The sequence below is a fragment of the Oreochromis niloticus genome, linkage group LG3 (genome assembly GCF_001858045.2).
Source record: "Oreochromis niloticus isolate F11D_XX linkage group LG3, O_niloticus_UMD_NMBU, whole genome shotgun sequence".
In the NCBI taxonomy this organism is placed as follows: Eukaryota; Metazoa; Chordata; class Actinopteri; order Cichliformes; family Cichlidae; genus Oreochromis; species Oreochromis niloticus.
In genome coordinates this window covers 23,711,244-23,728,103 of record NC_031967.2, presented here as the reverse complement: position 1 = coordinate 23,728,103, position 16,860 = coordinate 23,711,244, and the positions used below count along the sequence as shown (strand labels likewise).

The window sequence follows — 16,860 nt, the reverse complement described above, 5'->3', positions numbered from 1 at the left end:
TTCACCCTGTCTATATAGCTGAATGCATTAACTTGCTGCTGTTTGATTGGCTGATTAGTTACTTGCAGCAATGAGCAGCTGAACTGGTGTACCCAATTAAGTCAGTGTATGTACCCAATTTTATATTTATGAGAGAAGTAACAGGTCACATTTTGCATCATTTTTCATCGCTTACAGCAAGAAATATGTACAATAAAAAAAACCTCTGTTTGACATTTATTTTAAAAAAATCCAAACAAACCCACAGACAAATTCTTTCCATTCAGAACATTCAAATGTTCAGCCTGTATTTGCCAGTCCATTGAACACTTATTTTTTACAGTTAATAAGAAGAATCTCTCAATCTCAAAACAAAAACAAAGTAGAAATCCCAGCCCGAAACAGAGGAGTTCAGAACGGGAGGAGCAACAAATCAGGAATCAAACTGGGACCGAGGCAAAATGAGCAGCACCAAAGGGCGGAAACACAGGTGTTATAACAAAGGCCAAACTATAAATACACTGAGAAGTGACAAACAGGTGAGGAACGAGATGCAGGTGAGAGTAATACACAGTCGGTCACAGTCGGGGGTTTGGGGAGGACAGACAGGAAGCTATATTAACATTCAAAGTTAAACAGATAAAAATAACCCCAGAGTGCTACACAGACCCGCATACACACTGAACAAGTCAGGAGTAAGGAAACACAAAGGGAGGAACAACCAGGAACCCCCGGGAGGCTGCAACTAATAATAATTACAATATACATCAACCAAAACTAGATTAAAGTGCAGGAAAAAAGCACAAAAGACCTAAACTAATAGTTCATATGAGCCAATAATTAAAGTTAAGCTCTTGACAATAACATTAAGCTAACACCACCAACCATATAAACAGAGTAAAGAAAAGAGGATTCCTGTGATTAGATGCCAAGCTAGCCAAAGCAAAAACTGGGTAAGTTTTGTGTTTGGGGAAGATCATTGACTGTAATCTATTTTTGATTAAATCAAGTTTAGCGAGTAAACTTTACTGACAAATATTTCTAAGAAACAGTAGCAAACAGGTTACTGTTTGGCTGGCATAATGTGGGGTCCCAAAATGAATTAGTAATGGAGTTTAACAAAATAATTTAATTTTGGCTTTACATTTAAGTCATTTTCATCCAAATATTCATGTTTTTGTTTTTATAATAACCTTTATTGCACAAGGATAAATTAAGACTCAGTTAAGATAAAATGTAAAAGTTTTTTTCTGTATTTTTTAAAATGGTCTTTAACAATAGTTCTCCAGACTTTCTAAAGGTTTTTCAAAGACTTCCTTTCAGGGATGCATGTGACTGGCTTCATTTTTCAGCTGCCTAAGAGAGTTCAGACTGTGCTGAAGAATAAAGGCGGTCACACCAAATGTTGACTTTCAAGCCCGTTAGAACTTTAATACTTTGTTTTGACCTCCTTTACTGAGTTTCTATATATGTTTGCACATGTTTCAATACATTGCTGGATCTATTTCCCATTTTTTAAGCAACATATAAAAAAATGAGGGGTGACTCAAAACTTTTGCACAGTACTGAAGGGTTTGCATAGATCTGTTAGTTTTAAAAAGGTTAAATAAAACCTAAACTTGCTATTAATGCAACAAATGAATTCCTGACATTTTTTAACATTAGTCATCAAAGGTTTATCAAATGATCCAAAAAGCACGACCTGGATAAGCGAGCACCTGCACAGTCCAAAAAACACAACTGTTATATTTAGTATGTAAAAGCTGAAAAAACCTACAATGGTGTTTTTAATGATAAAAGTCGTAATTTTTGTCAGTTAAAACTGTTTCGAATAGAGATGAGACTGTGAGAGACACAGAGTTAATATTTAAAAGTACAAAACCTAGTTCACATTTTCCTCATTTTTAATTTGTGTTTTTAAAATTCTGTTTAATTTCGTTTTATTTTATCTGACTCCACCTCCCAGCTTCTGCAGCACTCCCAGGCCTTTCTCCTGGTATTCTTGTCTAGTCAGCCAGAAGGATTCTTTGTCTTTCATGATGTTGGCCAGCACGGCACCACCCATGAACACCATGTGTTTCCTCCTGGGAGGGTCCTCGATTCGAATCTTGAACTTCTGCAGGGGTGAAGAGAAAGGTCAGGAGATGTCATTAAAACACAGAGCCCTAATATTTAAGTACAACAATTCTTTCCTTTAAGCCTTTTTTTATATTCTGTGCCGCTACGAAGAAAAGTGCTAAAAAAGAAACAACCTCAGTAATGAGGTTAATAAAATAAACTTTCAATTTCTAGATATATATTTAATTAATGTGACAAATGTCACACTTTATTGGTTTGGCTTTAAAACAACAAAAAGTAAATGCATTTTGGTATTTGTAATAAAATAGCCCAAACTTCTTATTTTTAATACAAAGAAAAAGAGATAGGTCACTTTTAACCTTAAATGTTGCAGAGAGTCAAATATAGTATTCAAACCAAGCTTTTTCTAAACTTTTAACTCATAAAGATATTTAAATTCAGAGAGTTTATATCACAGCCAAACTGGACCTGCTGTAGAAAAACCTGCACGCAATAGCCCTCAGGTTCAGTGAATAAAACAGAGCATCTATATAAATGCTTGGTGACATTTATTAAATAACTGGAAAATGTATTCTATTAACATTTCGTCAGCTCATGATACAGATGACACTGATCATCAGTAAAATTATATTTATGCAAATGCACTGAAGAACTCCTTACAGGCTCTTAATCGAATCCATTCTCTACTGACATTAATATGAAAGCTCTTACTGATAGTTTCTCAGTGTCTCCCTTGAGCACTCTTTCCAGGTAGAGCTGCTTGATCTCTCTCTCGAGCCTGGATGGGAGGCCCGGGTACATGGTGGTCCCCCCGGACAGAACAATGTGCTTATAGAAGTCGGCCCTGCATGGGAAAGCAGACGGGAGATGGACCTGATGAAGGCGTGTTTGCAGTAGTTCAGCTTCATTAATTAGAGAAAGGTGAGGGAGAAGGATTGGACCTGAGGTCAATGTCTGCAGCCTGGATGGTGTTAAACAGCAGCTCGGCCACTCCGGCTCCCTCCACGTTGATAAGATGAGGCTGGAAAAGAGCTTCAGGAGCCCCGAATCGTTCTCCGCCCACCTTCACTTGCCTGCCATCAGGAAGCTGCACAAATGAGAGGAATCGGTTATTTTTTCTGACTTTTCTCGACTTTAGGAGGCAGAATAAATTAAAGCTTGCTCCCCAACGTACTGTGAATGTCTCCACCAGGTAAGTGGTCTCTGTGGCCAAATGTTGCTCTTGCTCAATGTTGTATGCCACATAGCAGAGCTTCTCCTTCAGCATGCGCACGGTCTCAAAGTCAGCAGTGTGGTTGAAGGCGTAGCCGCGAAGCAGCAGGAGCTGATGGGAAGAACATTTTTTTCACACATATGTTTGCTGTGAAACTGTACATATACTTTCCTTACACTAAAAAAAACCCAACTCTTTGCCCAAACGCTGATCTTTCCAGCTCACCTTAATGAGGTAGCGTGTGACATCACGTCCTGCGATGTCCAGCCTGCGTGTAAGGTGGGGCAAAGAGAAGCCCTCGTACACTGGACAGATGTGGGTGACGCCGTCTCCTGAGTCAACTACAACACCGGTAAGCAAACCTGTGGACAGAGTCATTTAACAAAGCGGGAGTTAAAATTGACCAAATATTGCACCGTTAACAGCAGGTCAGGATTTAAACCGTTTATTTTGCACAGCGTTTCACGACCTCTTACCCTGAGCGTACAGAGTGAGCACAGCCTGAATGGCCACGTAGATGCCGTAGAACTGGTACTTCTCAAACATGATTTCAGCGATTTTCTCACGGTTTTTGGTCGGGTTCATGGGCGGCTCAGTCAGTAGGATCTTGAATAGAAAACATACACAAACTCAATGATAATCTAGCACTTGTACAGTTTTTCTTTTGATTCATTTCAGTCTTTGTGTGTCTTAAACCTGTTCATACCTTGCATTCTGGTGGGTTGATGTCCAGGCATTCTGGGCCAAAGGTGTAGTCCCACAGGTGGAGCATGTCCTCCCAGCAGCGCACCATGCCATTCTCCATGGGGTAGGACATCTCCAGCATGGAGCGACACTCACTGGCCTCTTCTCCCACCATTAGGTCCTGGTGGAAGAGATGACAGAGACAGGAAATATTAATGGTTTTGTTTTTGCTCTTCTTTGTCTGACCTACAGCAAAGTATAGGTTTAATAAATAATAATAAAAAAGCCTCAGTTTGATTTTTAGTTTGAAAATTATCAGCAAGTTTTAAATATACTGTATAAAATATTAAGTCACAAACATACACATCCATACAAAAGTACAAATATGAGACAGCTATCCTGGGAAACCTGGTGTTTCAACTCAACATTTGATAAAAAAAATCTATGAAAGCGTAATGTTTATTACATAGCAGCCTGCCTTTATTTGTTTACTTATTTATTTGTACCACTGACCTTTTCATGCTTTCTCCGCTCCGATCCTGCAGGGATTATCAGGTTAAAAGGTCTGAATGATCTCAGGTTACATGAGTCTATGAACTCAACAGTCTCAGCATCTTAGGAAGCTAGCAGCTGTGCACTTCTAAGACGCTTTAAGCTGAGACACAGGAAGTTGATGAGAAGCAGAGATACAGAGGATGTGTATCTAGATCTTATAGATGGCTACACCAATCAGCTGCAGCATTAAAACCATCCAATTTCTTCCATTTATCCAATCCAAGGTTGCTGGAGCCTATCTTAGTTGTCACATGGTGCGACACCATGGCACCAATCTGGCACAGGGGTAACACACACTCCACATACAGAGGCTCCAGACGTCACTGTGCCATCTCAAACATTAAAACCACCTGAGTAATATAGTGCAGGTCCCTGTATTGCTGCTAGAACAGCTCTGACTTGTCTAGACGTGGACCTCGAGTGTCCTGTGGGTTACTGGGTGGGACCATTGTGGTTGTGGTCTACATCTTGGCTATTTATTATGTTCTTAGTAGTAGTTTTTGTGGTGTTGCAGGGCCCTTTATCCTTCTTGGGAATGCTGTAATGCTTCGACACCAGGTTTCCCAATAGAGCACTGAACTGTAACAGGATGACTGACCTGTCAGTGGTTTTAATGCTGTTTGCTGTTAACAGAACTCTGCATACAGTAGATGTAATTTCCCCATTTCCACTTATTTCATGTTGTTTTAATGTTCCGCTATTCTGACTTTAGGTTAACTGAAAGACCCATGTGCAGGCCTTTCATTTACATCAGTCTTACCTTTATCTCGATGTTGCCCACTCTGGTGGATGATCGTATGATTGGCCGGCCCACCAGGGCTGGGAAGATGTGCTTCGGGAAGTTGGATCCGGCAAAACCACACTTGACAAACTGCACGGGGATGTGAAAATGAAACTGAGAGTCAGTTTGTGTTTGTGTAGCCCTGCATTAAGGCTAAACGTATTAATTGTACTCTTGCACTAAAAGCCTTTTGTGCAGATAAAATTCCGTTCATAAATCAGGTTTGTTCATTTTAATCCGATGCTGGGATTAATCTGCCTCCAAGGACCTGACCTAGAGTGTATTACTGTAATGCATTTACCAAATTGTTTCTTATTTAACAGACAGCGGCGACTGCAATTTCATCATGTTTATTGGAACTCATTTGGAAAGCACACTATATATATAGATGTATTTTATGCTGCCTTTAAACAGCAACAGATTTACCAAATTTTCCATGCTTCCCAATCTGCCATAACTACACCTCCTACTACACTGTCTTAACTTGTTCGTGTGGGCACAGACACACATTCCTTAGCCTGGAGGGATGCAATACATTCCTAACAGGGGTAAAAATATGACTGTTTCTGGTTGCAGCAGGTAAAGTCTGTCAATGCGCATCTTCCTAATGCACATTGACAAAATGTTTTTATCTTATCTATTTTAATTCTTTCTATTTGATTATATTATCCCTGTTCAGCACTTTGGCCGACACTAGATGTCTTTTAAATGTGTTATATAAATAAAATGACTTGACTTGACTTGACTTGACTTGACTTCCTCCGGAAATAAACATCTGAGTGCCACTTCTGTGATTTTATCTCCTCTGATACGTCTCTCTTCCTGGTTTTTGTCCAATGTCTGCTCACTTCAAAGCACCACAACCATTTATGGTGGTGTGTGCATACTTAAGTCAGGAGGGACAAGTCCAGACAGATGTGGAATCACACAGCAGTGCACTTTGTCTCACACCTGGGACTTCTTCACATATTTGCCATTAAGTGATCCAGATGATTGACGATAAAACAAATAAGATAGACATCGACGCAAAAGGTTACTTTGCATCAAGATATCTTAAAGAGACATGCAGTTAACATGATTAGTAATATTTTTCATGCTAAAACTAAACGCTCATTGAAAGAAAAATAAAAGACAACATCCAGTACTGTTAACAGGATATCTGACTATGTGGTAATATACTCCGGACTGCTTGACTTACCCCTGTCCCATTGTCACTGACCACCACTTTCCTCCCCTGGCTGTCCATTCTTAATAAATATTGCAAACACCTCAAAATACCCCCACCTGTCTGCACAGGAACCTCACTGACGCACAGCCGATTATGTGTTATGTGCAGCCCTAAGATTGCACATAAGTGTAGCAGTGGCTAAAAAGTGACAGGTAAGGAGAAGTCTGTTTGCTACTACTTCTGGTGTGGGTGGGATTACTGAGTGTGACAACACCCATTTTTGTGGTCAGGAGGGAGGAAGAACTATTCTACACTGTTTTGTTATGAGATATGAAAAGAGGAATTTACACAAATATGTGACTGACATTTTGCACATTATGCATTTCACTTACCTTTAAATGTCCTTTAGTCACAAAGGAGGAAACGTTTCTGTATATGTTCACTTTCAGGTTGATAAACAACTGTTTGTTGTTTGTTTGTTGTTGCTTTGGAACATAATACTATACAATATGTTGGAGGTCTAATATTTAGCAATTTGTACTATACACCCTTTGTTCATTTTTTTAAAGTTACACATCCAATATCTGAGTAGTTTTAACCTATAACGGCCTGACGGTGCAGAACTTTTTGAATGGCAGCAGCGTGTTCTCTGCCAGCGCTGACATAGTTTTAAACTGAAATTACAGAGCAACATATGATTAAAATGTATAGTTTAAATGTCTATGTTTTTATCTTTAATAACAAGATAAAAACAGTAAATCATTTGTAATTTCCCATATTTCAGCAATTTCACAACATTTAGCATGAATCCAAATTACGGGTGAGTGCCAGAAGAAACCTGGTTTAATATTTTACCTTTTTTGGTTTGTTTTGTAATCCCTGTAATGAAATGGCTCCTTTCTGCTCGTCATGCAGCTTGCTTATCTTCTACTTTCAACTTCTTTTAGGTTTAGGGTAAAAAAAAAAACCGTCCATTTCCGGCCGCCATCTTTGTTTAGTTTGAGAACCAACCTCATCCACAGAGCAGCAAGTCTTTTTTTCTGAGAGACAGACAGCGTTTTTTCCTAAAGCTGGATGGAAGACTTTTGAAATGTCTTTAATCAGTAAGTCTGGTAAGTCTCTCCAAACAACATATATATATATTTATGTAAGCTGCATACATTTTGTGCATTTCTCTTTACAAAAATATGCTAGCTTGGTGTCTGTTAGTGTAAAAGAGTTAGCTAGTACTAAAGTTTTAGCTGTGATAAACCACAATAATCTATCTATCTATCTATCTAGTCCGACAAGGTCACAATTCTAAATGAATTTGCATTTGCTTAATGTGTAACTGTGTTGGCTGTATACACTGTCGTAAAAAAGACCATTTTCATAGCACAACCTTATTGCTTTCATGGGAATTTAGAGGGCTGGTATCAGCCACGTGCTGCTGATGAATTGCATTTGATTAATTGATCAAGAGCATTTGTGAGCTCCTCCCTAAAAGCAGAAGTGTGAGCATTTTGTTGGGCTGGAGCATACATGTGTGTGTAACATAATGCCTTTATCTTCCCAGCAAAAAGCCACTACAATGCTCACAGTTTTTTTAAAAAGACCTACAGTTACATCTCAGAGTCTGCAGGCCTCAGTTAGCATTTTAAATGTTCAATTAGACAAACTTTTGATAAGAATGGGCTGTATGGAAAATCTCTTTTCTCTAAAAAAGAACATGGCAGCACAGGTTAAGTTTGCAAAATTGCATGTGAACAAATCAGATGAGACCAAACTGCAGATGTTTGGCTGTGATGCATGGCACCACAAATTGAAACCAAACGCAGCATATCGGCTCAAACACCTCATGCACAGTGATGGAGGGGTGATGATTTAGGCTTGTTTTGCAGCCACAGCACCTGAACACGTCGCAGTCACTGAGTCAAACACGAACTCCTCTGTTTATTAAAGTATTCTAGGTCAAATGTGAGGTCATCTGTCCAACAGCTAAAGCTTGGCTGAAACTGTGTAATGCAACAGGACAATGATGTCAAACAGAGAAGCAAATCTACAACAAATAGTCTGAAAAAATAAAAGAATCAAAGGGATGCAATGGTCCAAAGTACAGACCTCAACCTGATTGAAATACTGCGGTGAGACAGAGAGCTGTGCATAAATGAATGAACTGATGCAGCGTTGTAAAGATGAGTGGGCCAGAATTTCTCCACAGTGATGCAAAAGACTGACAAGTCACACAGAAAATGAATGCTTCAAGTTATTATTAACACTAAAGGTGATTCAAGTCCTGGTATTGCAATTGTAACTGTAACCAACTGCAGAGTACTCACATGTTTAAAAAGCTCAATTTTTACACCTTATATTAACGTTGATACTTAAAGGGGTATTCAACAGGCTGTATCTGATTCTTTGTAAAGTTTGAGTAAATCTGTGGCTTCATGCTGATTTTGTTTGGTGAAAAAAGCTCAAAAATTCTTTTTTTTTTTTATATATTGAAGGTGATTTAAAGAAAGACAAACACAGTGTATTCATACTGGTCATAACTAAAAAGAGACTGCATCGCTTTAGATAAAAATAGGTTCATTTATTTACACAAAACATTACAAAATACACATTTATCATTGAAACGCAGAAATACTTTATGAGAAATGATGGTCGTTAAGAAAGACAGCAAACAGTAGGCCTTTGAGTGTGTCGTTGTCATGAGGACAGTCTCACGCCTGATTAGGTCTCACTGTTCTCAGATGTAATAGGCACATTGAGTTAAGACCGACGAGTGTGTTTTATTCCCTCTGATTCCTCTTTCACCTCTGCGTCGGCTCCTGCAGGAATTCGTCATCATCAGAGCAGCTCAGGAGCATTTCCAGCAGATTTCAATCAGCAGAAAAGGTAAAACAGCCCACAATGACATGGTTTGTATTTTAAGCAGCATGTGTGCATGGGTGATGAGTTACAGCTCAGTCTCTCTAAACGTGTTGCTTGTTATTGCATTGCAAAACAGTGATGCCCTTAGTTCCATTTTAAGGCAGTGAAATGTGTTGAGTTGGTACGTCCCTATGTTAACATGCAAACTGCAGCGCTGCAAGACAGATTTTGCACATTTACGCTGGCTGTTTTTAATAAATTTGCCTAAACTTTATTATCATTAAGCGTGTCACCACTGTGTGCATTTTTTTTTTTTAGTGTAATTTTTCAGGAGTGATAAAACTGTAACACTGTGTCTCTGCCAGTTCTAGGGGATTTTCACAGTTTGTTTCTGGTTCTAATTTGAAGATAATCAAACGAAACAATGTGCATGTTAACATACTGACATACAATAACAGCCTGCACAAGGCATTTTTCTTTTTGTAGCTTCCATAAAAACTGAGAAAATTGTCTCTACTAAAATAGCGTTCAACCTTAAAATATTAATATTCACATCTCTTCTAAAGCTCATAGGCATGATCTCTACAAATACTTCGCCCGAGAGTTTGAAACTCAACTGGATGTTTATCTTTTTACAGCACTGAGTCACATTAAACTAATACATAACAGTCAGGGTCATGTGCCATGGTGCTTTTTTTTAAGTGCATATCTTTACTTTGTCCACTCACATCCACAGCAAGTGGTCTCATCCTTGCCCTCCTCCCACCGAGAACAGCTCTAATATGTCCACAGTCGCGCTGAAAGTTCAAGTGTCTTTGTAAGTGTGTCTGGGTCTGATCACAGACAGTAGTAAGAGTCTGCCGTCTGCGACAGAGAGTCCCTCGTCTCAAGACTCAAACTCGCTGTCGCTGCTGACGGAGATCTCCGGGGTGGAGGCTCCGGTTCCTCTGGGCTCGGGCTCTGTGCTGCAGTCGCTGGCCTCGGGGCTCCCTGGGTGGCGAGGGGAAGCGGGCAGCAGGTGGGGGTGATGATGGCGTCCCTGGAGGGAGCCGTCGGGAGAGCTTTCAGAGGGCAGGAGGGAAGGATCCTGCTGCAGCCTGCATGGATGGAAAGACAAGAGAAGAAGAGTGAGAAGTCTTGTTTTTATGAGTGTGAGTGTCAGAGCTGATCTTCAGACAAGTACAGCCACTTCACCTAATTAGTCTCCTTAACTTGACTAAACAGGATTTCTCTCTCTTTCTGAGTCATAACATGTATAAAATGTGGAATTTCTGAGATACCTGTTCTTTGCTGAGGCAGCTCTGTCTCTTTGCCGGCGGTTCTTGAACCAGTTCCCGACTTGGGTAGGTGTGAGCCCGGTGGCCTGGGCCAGGTGGCGTTTCCTGGACGGGTTGGGATACGGATCTTGGAGATACCACTCTCGTAGCAAACTGCGAGTTCTTTCCTGGGGAAGAGTTAAAATGATGTGGATCATAAAAGACTCAACGTGTCTCATATGCCGGATCAACCAAAGGTGCCGACAATAAAGTGGTTAGTGTTATTTTAATATCATCCTATTAAACCGCAACAATCGCTCTTATATGATACCTGGTATAATCACATTAGTCCGGATTTATAAATAGATAAACACAATCTACATTAGAAGCACACATAACGATGTTTATCCACTAAATTGGATCATGCTAAGTGGTTTAATAAGCTGCTGGAGAAGCTATCCCTCCTGAGGGTTGGAATTAAAGATTAACTCTGAATGATACTTCACCACCCTGCCACAAGAGGGCGCTCACACTTTCAGACACACACTTCCAAGAGGAAAAGTGCATGTTTACTTCCCCCAAATATACTATATTGTATCTTTAAAGCAGTTCTTTGTGTAATTTTACCGATTTATGATTTATAAACTGCACTTTAAAAGCCAAATTGCCTCCTGAGGAACTGCAACAAATCTCATGGCATCAAAATTTAAAATTCTTTCTTTCTTTCTTTCTTTTTCTTTCCCTTTTTTGAGTCGAGCTTCTCTGCACATCTGGACATAGCATTGTTCATTTGTCACAAGAAAAAAGTTCTAACAGAATTCTTCAGAAGTCTTGCTGTGCAAACCAGCAGTCTGCAAGGTGTGCATAAGTAATGGTCCTCTTAAACATGGCTACAGAACAAGAAGAGGAGTTCTGCTGAAACCACAATAACACAGATACACAGAGGTACTTTAATTTAAAACACACACGCACCTGCATCATACATATAAGCTTAGATTAGTTTTGTAATATTTGCCAAAAAACAGTTTAACTCTAAAGAAATTATTCAACTTTGTTTTAAAGTAGAGAAGTCTCTGAAATTTCTGATCTGAGGGGAAACCCGTGACTCTGACCATCATCATTTTAACAAAGTCCAGCCAGCACGAATACAACAGTTATGTTAAAAAGCCCTGATTTATTAGTTAATGCGTAGTTTACAGAAATGTTTATGCTTGTTGTAGCAGCCTGTGATGGCTCTGCAGAGTCCGTGTTTTTCTCAGAAATGAGGAAACACGTGGGCAAACCTGGAATATCACGACAGCACTCTGTCACCAAAAGCCACGAGAGTGAAACCACAACCCTACCTTGAAGCAGTGCGTCTTCTGCTCGCCGTCCCAGATGGTGCGGGGCAGCGGGAACTTCTTGCGGATGCGGTACTTCTCCACCGGGCCCAGGGGTCTCCCACGGAGCCTCTCCGCCTCTCGGTAGTGCGCGTCCAGCCACAGGTCTTGCAGCTTGGCGTGAGATTCGCGCGTGAAACGGTGACTCTGCAAGATTTGGTAAAGAGCCTCGAAGTTCCCCCCGTGAAACGCGACCAGCGCTCTGGCTCGCATTATGGACTCGTGTCGGTTGAGCGCTTCCCCGGCGGAGCCAGGGACGGCGGCGGGCAGGGACCAGAGGAACCGACCGAGGCGCTCGATATCCCCGGTCTCCTCCAGGTTCTCGCACACCCGAGCCACCTGGTCCGGTGTGAACATCGGCAGGGGGAACATCTCGACCTGTTGCTTCGCAGCAGCTCAGAGAAGAAGTGAAGAAGTAGCCAAAAGACGCATGAAATGGTGTATCCGTGCGTAAAGCCCCGCGCGCTCTCTGCCTCTCTCCCTTTTTTTCAGATGCTGTAGGTTTATTGACACTTGTCTCAATTATCTGGAGCCTGTCTTATGTAACGGAGTTTTTCCTGGTATCTGTGCAAATTGTTTCGGGGAAGCCGGTGTGAAGGGCGGAGGCTGTTCCAGGTTTAGACGAGCATAGGCAAATGAAGAAAGAGGACAAGGAGTCGGCTCGTATTTATAGCTGGATACAATTAGCATCTCTGTGGTTGTTTTGAGAAGGATTATACATCCCGGCCATTAGCCTCTTAGTGGGGGGTACTGTGTACAGAGGTGGCTGGCTGATCAGCTTGTTTGGCTTAGCCTGAGGATACATTGACTGCCAGGATGACTGCAGTGAGCAAACAAGTGAGGTTAGGTTGGTTAATCGGTGGAGATGGACCAGTGGAGTTGGAGCCCTGCTGGAGCAGCAGATGATGGGCTGGAGGAAAGCTGGGCAAGAAAGGGTGCAGGCCACAAAATGGCTCAGTGTCTGGAGAGGAGGCCAACCAAGACTCTGAAAGATACAAGCAAAAAATGCAAAATTAATACAAATTTTATTGGGAGGTTTCCTGTTAAAGCTGTTCTGCTTTTATGTCACCAGTGATAGTCTGATAACTGACAATATTTCTGCCACACACTTGGATGCCACAATGAAACCGTGATGCCCGATGATATAAAAAAAATGTCACATTTGCCTGGACATTTGGCTCAGAGGGAATGTCGGGACACAAAGCTGTAGGGATCCCCCCACCAGCTAATACCCCTGTAATTAAAGCAGACGTGGTTGCACGTCGGCTATCCTCTGCGACCTCTCGTCAGGCCGAGACATAATGAAAACGCCGCTGGACATCGACGTGCGGCAGAGCGACTCCAGGACACGGAATTAATGATCCGCTGCCCGGTTCAATCCTTCTGATCTCAGCAGCTCATTAATCAGTCTGAGGGCAATTTTGTTATTAATCAGGTTAAGGACCCTGAAAGCATCTGTCAGCTGCAAACATAAACTTTATCTGCATAAAGCACAACATTGAGGAAAAAGTGAACCTGTTATAAAGATGTGGAGTTAGAATCTGCAAAAAGTTCCTCCGCAGGCAGACACGATTACTCCCTGGAGTGAATTTAACTTTGCATAAAGGTTGCAGTCAGGTGAAGGATCATCTGCTTTAAAATAAGTAGAAGGAGCTTAAATTTTTGTCTCAAACTCTGTCTAGAATAGAGATATGAGCCCAGCAGACATCGAAGGCTGAGCTATGAACATCTGGAGTCTTAACATTGTGTTCATGTGAAACAGACTGTCAGGCTGACACGTAAATTACCTTTGTGTGCACGTCAAATACACAATGAGATAAACAGGAAAATTAGCTTTGAACACCTTTTTCACAAAAAAAGCCTTTACTCACAAAGGTTGAATATTTTGCACAACTGCAATTGGCAAAAAGTTGGGACACTGTGTAAAATGTATTTTTTGTATTTTAAAAAAGGTACATTTCTCAGTTTAAATATTTGTTATATATATTGCAAATAAAATGTTGTTTTATGACATTTGCAAGTTATTGCGTTCTGTTTTTATTTCCAAAACTCTGTGCCAACATTTTTGGAATCAAGGCTTGCATATTCAGGACCCATATCTCTGATACAGCAAACTTTTTATATCTTTTTTTAAAATGATTATTTTGCCTTGATAAGGTACTTAAGTAATGATTTTAACCCTCACTTTATTGTAATATTTGAGTAACCTGCAACTGGTCAAATAAATTAAGGAAAACAAAGTGAAACTTTTTTCTTTCCTCAGTTGTTTACTTACATAACAAGTAATATTTTGATATTACAAGTATTCAGAAATGTTGTTTTTAAAACTTCAAGTGAGGTAAGAGGGACAAAACTGTGTACTGATTAGAGAGTGATTAGCACTCCACGTGTAAGACACACCAATCGTCAGCTATGAGATCTTATTAGATTGTGGGACCTCTACAGATGTATCTGGGATCAGCAGTGGAATGATTAGAAGAGAGGATATCTACCTCTTCAAAATTTTGACTATCGCATGAAAAACCGCTCTTACAGGGAAAAGGATCAAATGTGATCCGCCGAGGACGGAGACTGGATATGCTAAAAGAAAAACAATAACTCCTTCCTTAAGAACTAAAGTACAACTACAGACAGTTATGAGCCAAGTGGTGAAAAGTCAAAACAGTCAAAGATGTAATTTCTAAAACATTTTGGAAGTTTGGGATTATATTTTTCCCCCCACTTGTTTCTCCCTATTCTGATGTTTATTCCCTTCTCAAAGAAAAAAAATAGTAAATAAATAATTCAAGCATGGCATTATATATCTATTATCTATCTAAAAAAATACACCTTTTTCCAAACTTGTCCAGAACAAAAATGTGAATGCAGGATTAAGTGAGGCCTAAAATGATTCTTTCATTTTCTTGACAAATTAGGAAATAGTGAAGTTATTTACAGGGAATTGTGTAAGTCTATGAAAATAATTTCATAAGGTAAAAAAAGGAGGAATTTTCACTGTTTTTTCTTTAATATTTTTTTTATTTTAAATTTTTTAAAATCCCTCAAAATATAATAAGGAATACAACTGGAACATTTGATGTGTGTAAGTGCTGCTGATGTGCAGAAATTTTACTTAAAGTATAAGAAAAGAGTCTTCACTGATACATATAGTAAAATCATTCATTTTAATTTAATTTAATAACTCATTCTTTAAAGTAACAGATATCACCATGAAGTTTCTCCAACTTGTTACTACATTACAAAAGTTATTTTTCTAAAGGCAAGTTGTTAAAATATGCAAATGAGGTAGCTCATTAATCACACACCAATTTGCATAAATGTCAAATAAACAAACTGTGTTAAAATAAACACCTAAATGTGTATTTGGATACTTTATTTCCAACCTTCTGAAAGGAGACGAAGATCCAGTTCAGCTAAATGACTTTAGCTGATTTTCCTTTAATAACTAGTTGATTAATCTTTTAGAGGTTTTCCAGATCTGTTCCTGAGATGCTGTTTACGAGAGTTTAGGGTATAGAAAGGGTGTAGAATTACTTTGTAAGCAGAAGGCCATCATTTGATACGTGTTAGAGCCTAAATCTAGATTAAAATACCAGGTGGGATTGGTGAGCTAATGGAAAAGTGGTTAGCTGTGAGTGTGTGCGAGTGTGTGTGTGTGTGTGTGTGTGTGTGTGTGTGTGTGTGTGTGTGTGTGTGTGTGTGTGTGTGTGTGTGTGTGTGTGTGTGTGTGTGTGTCAGTCACACTCATTGTGACAGAAAGGGGGAAATGAGCTCAGTGAAGATCATGCTCATAGTTAATCTAACCCGTCCAAATTTCAGACACTTTGCGCCACTGACCACCACCCCACCACACACACACACACACACACACACACACACTCACCTTCATTGAAAGAAATCCCCCCCTACCCAATCTGTTTAACACTTTGAGAGCAGACTGAACCAAAATCTGCTTAAGTACTCCCAAGCCGTTAGAGCAGAATGAATAATAAGATGGAGGAATAAAAAGATTATGCATGTGTTTGTGGAGGGGAGGAGGCAGTGGGGGCTCAGAAGGTTCATTTTATATAAATTATATTAAAATAGAAAATCACTCACCGTGACTGTTTTTTTACTGTACACACTAAAAAGGGATCATGAAATGTTGCCTCTAAACAAAACTAAGTCCTGTATCATAAAAATAACTCACAAAATAATTAGTGTCATGCCTGTGAAATCAGAAGTGCAGTTATTGTTTGTAATTCTTCTTCATAAAAAGCTTCCAGCTCAACTATTTTAATTATATCCAACTGAACCATGTGTACATTAATGGTGATTTAGGAAACACTTCAAAAAAATCTTATTATTGGAGCTTCAATGGGAGGTCCGACTTGTTAATGTAAGGGAGGCCTTTGGCCTTCACGGGGTGAAACAACAATATAAACTATATATCAGAGAGACAGCAAAAACTTTAGGAGAGGCCAAATCAATAATCTGGGTATTGCTTATAAAGAGTGAATATCCTGACCAGCTCAGAGACGCCAAAACTAAAGTGAATGATCACAGAATTATTTTCATGGTTAATAAAATCAGCTTCACCACATCTAAACAAGTCAAGCAAACTCTTGTGGTGGTACAGTAGGAGTGTCACTGTCAAATGCTACTGTCAAGAGATGCTTTCATGAAGGGAAATACAGAGAATTTACAACAAGGTGAAAACCAAATATTACACTCAAGAACAAGAAGAAAACCAAGATGAACTTGTACCAGAGAGAAGTATGGAGAGAGAAACTGAAGCACACTCATCTGTCTAACACGGTGGAGGTGGAATGAAGTGTGAAGTGTACAGGGCTGTACTCTCTGCTCAGATTCAGCTAAAAGCTGCAAAGCTGATCAGACAGAGCTTCACTGTGCAATTAGATAATGGCCCAAAG

At 39.9% G+C, this 16,860-nt stretch overlaps 2 protein-coding genes and 1 long non-coding RNA gene across 4 annotated transcripts in view; 1 reads left to right on the top strand and 2 right to left on the bottom strand.

The window, feature by feature from the left end:
• Nucleotides 1-203: 203 nt before the first annotated feature.
• On the bottom strand, nt 204-7,440 carry zgc:101810 (actin-related protein 2). 2 transcript variants are annotated; one of them, XM_005453165.3, is made up of 9 exons: nt 7,315-7,440; nt 5,271-5,381; nt 3,978-4,136; nt 3,748-3,877; nt 3,497-3,633; nt 3,233-3,382; nt 3,000-3,145; nt 2,770-2,902; nt 204-2,095 (listed from the first exon to the last, which is right to left on the bottom strand). In XM_005453165.3, the coding sequence occupies exons 3-9, from the start codon at nt 4,128-4,130 to the stop codon at nt 1,925-1,927; spliced, it is 1,020 nt and encodes a 339-aa protein (XP_005453222.1). In that variant the 5' UTR covers nt 4,131-4,136; nt 5,271-5,381; nt 7,315-7,440; the 3' UTR covers nt 204-1,924. The 2 variants fall into 2 exon arrangements, with proteins under 2 accessions (XP_005453222.1, XP_003447592.1); XM_003447544.3 differs by lacking the exon at nt 7,315-7,440 and adding an exon at nt 6,490-6,685.
• Nucleotides 7,436-16,860, top strand: part of LOC109201304 (uncharacterized) — a 22,971-nt gene continuing 13,546 nt past the window's right edge. Inside the window, exons 1-2 of the long non-coding RNA XR_002061334.2 lie at nt 7,436-7,571; nt 9,276-9,336. This is a non-coding gene — a long non-coding RNA (uncharacterized LOC109201304). The remainder of the gene's footprint in view (nt 7,572-9,275; nt 9,337-16,860) is intronic.
• On the bottom strand, nt 9,015-13,855 carry six7 (SIX homeobox 7). Its single transcript, XM_005453166.4, has 3 exons — nt 11,912-13,855; nt 10,593-10,756; nt 9,015-10,409 (listed from the first exon to the last, which is right to left on the bottom strand). Exons 1-3 carry the CDS (start codon nt 12,317-12,319, stop codon nt 10,199-10,201), a joined length of 783 nt encoding a protein of 260 aa, XP_005453223.1. The 5' UTR covers nt 12,320-13,855; the 3' UTR covers nt 9,015-10,198.